The 10407-nt window shown below is 47.2% G+C and overlaps 1 protein-coding gene across 1 annotated transcript; it reads left to right on the top strand.

Moving 5' to 3' along the window:
* Nucleotides 1-363: 363 nt before the first annotated feature.
* On the top strand, nt 364-2341 carry LOC306990954 (uncharacterized protein). The gene is made up of 2 exons (XM_079598316.1): nt 364-1625; nt 2100-2341. Exon 1 carries the CDS (start codon nt 384-386, stop codon nt 1323-1325), a length of 942 nt encoding a protein of 313 aa, XP_079454442.1. The 5' UTR covers nt 364-383; the 3' UTR covers nt 1326-1625; nt 2100-2341.
* The last annotated feature ends 8066 nt before the right edge of the window (nt 2342-10407 follow it).

Here is a 10407-nt window from a genome sequence, read left to right as displayed (position 1 = left end):
CAGCAGGACTGCACCAGAAAATCCGACAGGTAGTCGATGTTAAAACGTCCTACTTTATGGCGTCCGAGTACCTGGCTTGTAGGAAATGCAAGAGGAATGTGATCAGCTGGAGCTTTGACATCATATCACAGCTTGATATCAGTCATAGGCTTCACTTTCCCTGCATTCTTACCTCAAAGTTGGCATGCGACATGGCAGTGGTCCGCCTTCTGCGTCAGAGAGGTCTGGGAAACAGCAGCAGTCAAGTGCAGAAGAAGCTTGAGGAGCAGCACTCTGAGATCTGGCTGCAGAAGGTTGTCCAGTTTCTGACAGATTGGCAGAGTTTCCACAAAGGGATCACTGCAGGTCTTGTTATGCCTGTGTCTTTCGAACACCCACCTGCTATGCTCCCTGTACCCAAGCACCGGTGGCTGATGCAGGTGTATGCTCAGGATGTCCTTCAAAGACTGGATGAGGTAAAAGCCAGTATAACATCACTGTTTGGACGAGTGCTGAAAATGGATTCCACCAAGAAGGTTGCACGCAAGCTTGCTGGTCACAGTGCTGGAACAGCCACCTGGGTCACAAATGTCGGAAACGAACATGGTCAGGTCATCATGTCTGTTCTTACAGCAAGTGAAGGCTTTGGATTGGCGCAGATGGTTGCTGGCATCATCAAAAGGTACAGGGATGCTGCAGCGCCTCCGCCTGTACTCCTGTATGTCGACCGAGACTGCTGTGGGGCTACTCACCTCAAAAAGATGTTTGCGGAATGGAAGGACATGGAAATCAGACTCGACATATGGCATTTCATGAGACGGATTTCTGTGGGGTGCACAACAGATTCACATCAGCTGTATTCATCTTTCATGGCTCACCTCAGCCGCTGTATTTTTTCCTGGGACCAGGAGGACATAGACAGGCTTGTCGCAGCAAAGCGTGCAGAGTTGGAAGCACAGTTAATGCAACCTTCAGATGCTGATGTTTTGCGTCGCCTCAGCAAGAGTGAACTGGCCCTTCACTGCAAGAGAACCACACGTGGCACAAGGGAGACTGTGGATCTCATCACCCAGCTGATCCAGTCCTTTGAAGGGGAGAGGGGACGTGACACTTTGGGCGTGCCTCTCATCAATTCAGCTCGAATGGCTGAGATATTGAAGTCTCAGAGGAAGCACGTGGCCTGCATTCAAGATCCCCTTGGTGTGCAGCTCTATGTGCAGACAGGAACCCTGAAAAAGGGAGGGCACACTCTGCCAACATTTAGGTGTGCCAGAGGTTCGACTTCATTGGAATCTTTTCACCTGCATCTAAACAGGTTCATTCCAGGTAAAGTAACTGTCCTATAAGTCTTTTAAAGTTAAATGTATTATGGTTGTAAGTAACGTAATATTAAAGTCTTCTTTTCTTTAAATTTGTCTTTGTGTCTTTCTTTCCTTTAGGGACGTTGGCCAGTGATACATTTTTCCAAGCCTACCTGTTGGATGGATTAGCCCGGTGGAATGAGGACAGAGCAGATGCTGCAACCTCTCAGGGCGTGCAGAAGCACCATTCATACAGTGGCCTCCTTCGTCATGCTGCTAATGTGCTGGGAGAAGATGTTCTTGGACTGAAGATAGTGTCATATGTTACTCCACTTCAATATACTGGTACGTTCATTACAGTTGTCTGTTAAGTGTTTTTTGCTAGTTTCAGCTCTACGCAGTTATCATTTTCTCGTCCTGTGCCACGTTGTTTAAATAGCAGATCCGTTTGCTCTCTGGAGAAGCGTTCAGTCTTTCCGCTTGCAAACTGCGCCATGTAAATAGAGATAAGACTCTGATTGGTTTATTGCACGTCACACCCAAAACACACCCATTACTCATTAAGAGAATAGGGACGATCCTTTTAGACCATGCGCTGGGACCATTTTTACCTTCGTTGACTTGCCGACTAGCAAAAGTGGATTCGGACACACCCTAAGTGCACTTGCGCCGTGTGTTTCAGACCATGTGCTTAGATTGTTAAAATAGGGCCCTTAATCAAAAAAATAATTGTCAACTGTACAGGGTTCCTACACAGTTTGGGAAATTATGGAATTTTGGAATGTGTAGGAACTTTTTTCTCCTCTTGTTGTGTTTTAGGTGAACTTCTTGGAGTAGAGTATCTATACCAGCAGACTGGCGAGGTTCCCAAGGTCTACAAGTCTGCAATTCAGGAATTGGAGACTGCTGATGTGTCTATTGTAGAAGATGAGGGCTATGTGGAACCTGTGGACTTTGATGATTTGACCCTCTCTGCCTTGGATGTAGAGCAGCCTCCATGTGTGTTACCCTCTACAGCATGTGCAGTCCCATCAGAGCATCCACACACGTTGCCCTCTACACCATCCAGACCAACCTCAGAGCATCCATACACGTTGCCCTTTACACCATCCACAACAACCTCAGAGGATCCACACACATTGCCCTCTACACCATCCACAACAACCTCAGAGGATCCACACATGTTGCCCGCTACACCGTATGCATGCAGTCACATCACCTTCTTTTGGTCCCTTGCCAACTCCACCTGTCACACAGTCTACACCGGCTCTACAATGGACACACAGAAACCTGTCCAGTGAGGTGTCTTCCTGTGCAATGCCATCTGCTTTTCCTGATGTAAGAATCCAGACTTTTCATACATTTTATGTACTTGTTGTTTAAACAAAGGTATAATTGAAGACTTCAGATGCAAAAGCCTCCCAAGTCCGTCTGACGTGTTTTGTCTAAAATTAGCATTTTATCAGACTGTTTATGTTCAGTTATTTCACTTTAATGGTAATGAAAAGGCCTTATTCTAATTATTATATTATATTCTTATTACCTATTGTCTTTGTTTATTTATGCATTCATTCAATTCATTAATTTATAAATTCCATGTATATAAAGTGTCTTTGTGTATATATATATGCGCTAGTGGTCAAAATATTTATGTTTTTGAAAGAAGCCTGCATTTAATTTCTCAAAAATACAGTAAAAATAAAAAAGTTATTTTAAAATTGTAATTATTTATTGTTCCTGTGATGACAAAACTGGATTTTCAACTGCCACTTTTTACTTTTTTTGTAGGATTCGGTTGGACCTGACAACATCAAAGGTTTTGGTGCAGTCCAGAACTTAGCAGAGATATTGGTTGAACTCAGAGAACACAGTCTTGCCTTGACAAGTGAAGAATCTGCACAAATTATTAGTTTGTGGCAAGGACTAGCAGATTATGACAAAGAAAAGACTGTGTACTCTCCACGCCATCAATCTTCCCTGAAGACAGGCCGGTTTAGGGCAACCAAAAAAATTGTGGCACCAGGGGTAGAGAGTACCAGGAGGTAAGATCTTTTCCCATCATGTCTGGCTGTTCTTTGAATAGAATGACTACATACAGTATCAACCTGTTTGAATTCTCTCTCCACATTTTCAGATGTTTTGTTGGAGCAAACAGTCCTGCACAGTGGCCTGACTGCAACAGAATTGTCGAGGCAGTTTTTGTGAAACTGTGCGCTCTCTATCCCAACCCTGTGCGTAAAGAAGGAGTTAAAATCTCACGATTTAACTTGATTGCACGTGCCTACAAGCACATCAGAGAGTGCATCTTGAGCAATGCGGAAGTGATGCAGCAGACCACCCTCCAGTTACCTGAGGTCAATGCAGCTACACTTACACAGTGGTGAGTTTAGAAACTTATGTTTTGTAATCAATGCATTGAGAAAACGAGTGAATAGTTACACCTTTATTTAACACTAATTTATTTCATTAATCATACACAACACATGCATGCCTCCATACTTGATACAAGACCAGTACAGTATTTTCATATGGGTTTGTGTACAGTTTCTCATCAAAATGACATATGGTACCATTTGTCATTTCTAGGTACAGCAGACGTACTAGAAATAATGAGAGGGGCATTTTGACTCAGGGACTCCATGCACCAGATGCCCCAATGACAGCACCAGATAGGCTTCCACCAGCACTACAGAAAGAACAGAATCTGCAGCGTGGGAATAATGACCAGCCTCATATTTTCAACTTGCCTCCAAACACAGCTGGGACGGCCAAAATCAGATCTGGGCCACCAATACCTCAAATGATACTGCCACCACCACTTGCATCAACCTCACTTGGGCAGCCATCTAGACCACTCCCAGGTATCCTTCCTACTCCTGTTTCCTTCCAACCTATAATGCTCATTGTAGCACCACCTGGGCAAACTATGCCAGCAGCAGTAGCATCAGCACAGCCCTTTGTACCATACACCACTGAGTACTACAGGAAGAAAAAGCAGGAAAGGGAGCAGATGGGCATGAAGTCAAGAAAATATGTCCGGAAAACAGAAGTAATCATTTGCAAGAAGTGTAGCAAGGAGAGAAAACCACCATCTCATCTCCAGTATTTTGGCAATTGGTACTGTGAGGAGACAGCCACTAATTCATTCACCGACTGGAGGGCAGCACTGCAGACACGAGGATATGGCAAAAAGAGACCAAGAAGCGAGGAGAAGTGAAAGGTGGAACTTTCGACAATTTGGAATTTGGAACATTCCACTGTGTAATAGAAGTGAAAAGAAGTGAAAGGTGTAATAAAAGTGAAAAGACAGTGGAGAAGTGAAAGGTGGAACTTTCGACAATTTGGAATTTGGAACATTCCACTGTGGAAGACAGCGCTAAACTGCACCACACTATTTGCACTAATTGATTGATATTGTATGTATGTATGTATTTATATTATTATTAATTTATTTTACTATTGATATTAATAGTATATTACAATTATTATACTCCTCTATTCTGTGTTTTATATATATATATTATGTATATTAGATATTTTGTATCTGTTATTTATGATTATTTTCAAAAAGTTAACTCAATATTTTAGTTGCCCTGTCAAAATTGCACTGCAGTAAATGTTTGTTTTGGTTTGCTATTTATTATTTTAGATAGATGTGTCAAAATTGCACTGCTGTTTTAAATGTTTTTATTGACTTCTATGCTACAAAAATCTATGCAAATAAAAAGGGTTGTTCATCTTTGCCCTCACATTACTGTCATTCTGCCTATTTGTATTCTCACAATATTTGTACCTGTAAACACTTTTCTATCTAATCTAAATACTTAAAATGACAACATTTCAAAGAGGGTGGGGGTAATTGCAAACATTTCCTAGGGTCGCTCGAGTTCGTAGTCCGCCATTTTGCAATCACGACCGCCTTTGGAGGGCAAAAGCTCATTCCCTGACCGGGAATCGAACCCGGGCCGCGGCGGTGAGAGTGCCGAATCCTAACCACTAGACCACCAGCGAAGGTCTGTTGACACCTTCCCCTCAAGCCCGTCTGTGGGCCTCTACCAGATTTTGCAGCAAGACCACTAAGGCTTGTATTTTCCTCCGGGAGAGGAGACGTCTCTGACCCTGGATCCCAGTTCTTCCGCTGAGAAACTGTCACAGGCTCTGTTGGAATATCCGAACGACACCGCCACTTGCCATGAAAACAAAGCAACCGAGATCCCCAATATGTGAGGCCTCCATCTCGAAGGTTTTTTATAGCAGGCCCCACATCGGACCCCTTCCTGACGTTGGCTCCAGGCCTGTTAATGGCATGAGAAAAAGTAGATGTCATGACAGGCCTCTGCCCAGTCGAACACCAACAGGTCCCGTGTAAGCTCAAGGACGCTCTGATCGGTGGGCCAGTGGCGCAATGGATAACGCGTCTGACTACGGATCAGAAGATTCTAGGTTCGACTCCTGGCTGGCTCGCTCTGCCTCTTTTGCTTCGCTGTCAGCCCATAGCCGGTATTTATTATTCCGTTTTATTAGGCCATCGTTTTTGTTTGTATAAAAAAATTGACAGTCCAACAATAGGCTGCTTTGTCAGTGGGATAACGGCTACCATACAATACCATGCGTCTTTTCAATTGTATTGCATGAGTACAGTCAAAAGGACCTTGCTTTACGACCAGTTTATAGTGTCTATTATGCCTGAACTGTCTATTATGCCTAACTGAACCCCCTGGGCGTGGCAAATGAGAGCTCCCTCCGGTGAGCCTGATGAAATTGAATTCAGTAGACAATCCCTTCGGATCATTCCCATGATCTTAAAGGGGGCTGTCACACACTAAAAGCCAAAGGGCCTGTTCCAGGGGGGAGGAAGATCCCATATGGTCTAGCGGTCAGGATTCCTGGTTTTCACCCAGGCGGCCCGGGTTCGACTCCCGGTATGGGAAGTTGGCGTTTTCTTTGCTTCACTTATCGAAACAGCCAGCACGTCTGTCCGTGCCAGTAGCCCTTTTAGCCAGCGTCGGAGCTTCAGCAACCTGATAGGTTGAGGTTCTGTCACCAACCAGTGTGCCTTCGATAGCTCAGCTGGTAGAGCGGAGGACTGTAGGTGACAAGTTGGCAATCCTTAGGTCGCTGGTTCGACTCCGGCTCGAAGGAGGTCTTTTTCACACGCAAACATTTCCTAGGGTCGCTCGAGTTCGTAGTCCGCCATTTTGCAATCACGACCGCCTTTGGAGGGCAAAAGCTCATTCCCTGACCGGGAATCGAACCCGGGCCGCGGCGGTGAGAGCGCCGAATCCTAACCACTAGACCACCAGGGAAGGTCTGTTGACACCTTCCCCTCAAGCCCGTCTGTGGGCCTCTACCAGATTTTGCAGCAAGACCACTAAGGCTTGTATTTTCCTCCGGGAGAGGAGACGTCTCTGACCCTGGATCCCAGTTCTTCCGCTGAGAAACTGTCACAGGCTCTGTTGGAATATCCGAACGACACCGCCACTTGCCATGAAAACAAAGCAACCGAGATCCCCAATATGTGAGGCCTCCATCTCGAAGGTTTTTTATAGCAGGCCCCACATCGGACCCCTTCCTGACGTTGGCTCCAGGCCTGTTAATGGCATGAGAAAAAGTAGATGTCATGACAGGCCTCTGCCCAGTCGAACACCAACAGGTCCCGTGTAAGCTCAAGGACGCTCTGATCGGTGGGCCAGTGGCGCAATGGATAACGCGTCTGACTACGGATCAGAAGATTCTAGGTTCGACTCCTGGCTGGCTCGGCCTCTTTTGCTTCGCTGTCAGCCCATAGCCGGTATTTATTATTCCGTTTTATTAGGCCATCGTTTTTGTTTGTATAAAAAAATTGACAGTCCAACAATAGGCTGCTTTGTCAGTGGGATAACGGCTACCATACAATACCATGCGTCTTTTCAATTGTATTGCATGAGTACAGTCAAAAGGACCTTGCTTTACGACCAGTTTATAGTGTCTATTATGCCATCGCAGGAATGGGAGGAAACTGAACCCCCTGGGCGTGGCAAATGAGAGCTCCCTCCGGTGAGCCTGATGAAATTGAATTCAGTAGACAATCCCTTCGGATCATTCCCATGATCTTAAAGGGGGCTGTCACACACTAAAAGCCAAAGGGCCTGTTCCAGGGGGGAGGAAGATCCCATATGGTCTAGCGGTCAGGATTCCTGGTTTTCACCCAGGCGGCCCGGGTTCGACTCCCGGTATGGGAAGTTGGCGTTTTCTTTGCTTCACTTATCGAAACAGCCAGCACGTCTGTCCGTGCCAGTAGCCCTTTTAGCCAGCGTCGGAGCTTCAGCAACCTGATAGGTTGAGGTTCTGTCACCAACCAGTGTGCCTTCGATAGCTCAGCTGGTAGAGCGGAGGACTATAGGTGACAAGTTGGCAATCCTTAGGTCGCTGGTTCGACTCCGGCTCGAAGGAGGTCTTTTTCACACGCAAACATTTCCTAGGGTCGCTCGAGTTCGTAGTCCGCCATTTTGCAATCACGACCGCCTTTGGAGGGCAAAAGCTCATTCCCTGACCGGGAATCGAACCCGGGCCGCGGCGGTGAGAGCGCCGAATCCTAACCACTAGACCACCAGGGAAGGTCTGTTGACACCTTCCCCTCAAGCCCGTCTGTGGGCCTCTACCAGATTTTGCAGCAAGACCACTAAGGCTTGTATTTTCCTCCGGGAGAGGAGACGTCTCTGACCCTGGATCCCAGTTCTTCCGCTGAGAAACTGTCACAGGCTCTGTTGGAATATCCGAACGACACCGCCACTTGCCATGAAAACAAAGCAACCGAGATCCCCAATATGTGAGGCCTCCATCTCGAAGGTTTTTTATAGCAGGCCCCACATCGGACCCCTTCCTGACGTTGGCTCCAGGCCTGTTAATGGCATGAGAAAAAGTAGATGTCATGACAGGCCTCTGCCCAGTCGAACACCAACAGGTCCCGTGTAAGCTCAAGGACGCTCTGATCGGTGGGCCAGTGGCGCAATGGATAACGCGTCTGACTACGGATCAGAAGATTCTAGGTTCGACTCCTGGCTGGCTCGCTCTGCCTCTTTTGCTTCGCTGTCAGCCCATAGCCGGTATTTATTATTCCGTTTTATTAGGCCATCGTTTTTGTTTGTATAAAAAAATTGACAGTCCAACAATAGGCTGCTTTGTCAGTGGGATAACGGCTACCATACAATACCATGCGTCTTTTCAATTGTATTGCATGAGTACAGTCAAAAGGACCTTGCTTTACGACCAGTTTATAGTGTCTTATTATGCCATCGCAGGAATGGGAGGAAACTGAACCCCCTGGGCGTGGCAAATGAGAGCTCCCTCCGGTGAGCCTGATGAAATTGAATTCAGTAGACAATCCCTTCGGATCATTCCCATGATCTTAAAGGGGGCTGTCACACACTAAAAGCCAAAGGGCCTGTTCCAGGGGGGAGGAAGATCCCATATGGTCTAGCGGTCAGGATTCCTGGTTTTCACCCAGGCGGCCCGGGTTCAACTCCCGGTATGGGAAGTTGGCGTTTTCTTTGCTTCACTTGTCGAAACAGCCAGCACGTCTGTCCGTGCCAGTAGCCCTTTTAGCCAGCGGCGGAGCTTCAGCAACCTGATAGGTTGAGGTTCTGTCACCAACCAGTGTGCCTTCGATAGCTCAGCTGGTAGAGCGGAGGACTGTAGGTGACAAGTTGGCAATCCTTAGGTCGCTGGTTCGACTCCGGCTCGAAGGAGGTCTTTTTCACACGCAAACATTTCCTAGGGTCGCTCGAGTTCGAAGTCCGCCATTTTGCAATCACGACCGCCTTTGGAGGGCAAAAGCTCATTCCCTGACCGGGAATCGAACCCGGGCCGCGGCGGTGAGAGCGCCGAATCCTAACCACTAGACCACCAGGGAAGGTCTGTTGACCCCTTCCCCTCAAGCCCATCTGTGGGCCTCTACCAGATTTTGCAGCAAGACCACTAAGGCTTGTATTTTCCTCCGGGAGAGGAGACGTCTCTGACCCTGGATCCCAGTTCTTCCGCTGAGAAACTGTCACAGGCTCTGTTGGAATATCCGAACGACACCGCCACTTGCCATGAAAACAAAGCAACCGAGATCCCCAATATGTGAGGCCTCCATCTCGAAGGTTTTTTATAGCAGGCCCCACATCGGACCCCTTCCTGACGTTGGCTCCAGGCCTGTTAATGGCATGAGAAAAAGTAGATGTCATGACAGGCCTCTGCCCAGTCGAACACCAACAGGTCCCGTGTAAGCTCAAGGACGCTCTGATCGGTGGGCCAGTGGCGCAATGGATAACGCGTCTGACTACGGATCAGAAGATTCTAGGTTCGACTCCTGGCTGGCTCGCTCTGCCTCTTTTGCTTCGCTGTCAGCCCATAGCCGGTATTTATTATTCCGTTTTATTAGGCCATCGTTTTTGTTTGTATAAAAAAATTGACAGTCCAACAATAGGCTGCTTTGTCAGTGGGATAACGGCTACCATACAATACCATGCGTCTTTTCAATTGTATTGCATGAGTACAGTCAAAAGGACCTTGCTTTACGACCAGTTTATAGTGTCTATTATGCCTGAACTGTCTATTATGCCTAACTGAACCCCCTGGGCGTGGCAAATGAGAGCTCCCTCCGGTGAGCCTGATGAAATTGAATTCAGTAGACAATCCCTTCGGATCATTCCCATGATCTTAAAGGGGGCTGTCACACACTAAAAGCCAAAGGGCCTGTTCCAGGGGGGAGGAAGATCCCATATGGTCTAGCGGTCAGGATTCCTGGTTTTCACCCAGGCGGCCCGGGTTCGACTCCCGGTATGGGAAGTTGGCGTTTTCTTTGCTTCACTTATCGAAACAGCCAGCACGTCTGTCCGTGCCAGTAGCCCTTTTAGCCAGCGTCGGAGCTTCAGCAACCTGATAGGTTGAGGTTCTGTCACCAACCAGTGTGCCTTCGATAGCTCAGCTGGTAGAGCGGAGGACTGTAGGTGACAAGTTGGCAATCCTTAGGTCGCTGGTTCGACTCCGGCTCGAAGGAGGTCTTTTTCACACGCAAACATTTCCTAGGGTCGCTCGAGTTCGTAGTCCGCCATTTTGCAATCACGACCGCCTTTGGAGGGCAAAAGCTCATTCCCTGACCGGG

Source organism: Phoxinus phoxinus (assembly GCF_949152265.1).
Source record: "Phoxinus phoxinus genome assembly, chromosome: 22".
In the NCBI taxonomy this organism is placed as follows: domain Eukaryota; kingdom Metazoa; phylum Chordata; class Actinopteri; order Cypriniformes; family Leuciscidae; genus Phoxinus; species Phoxinus phoxinus.
The sequence above is the reverse complement of the archived record's forward strand: the minus strand, read 5'-3'. Positions and strand labels throughout refer to the sequence as shown.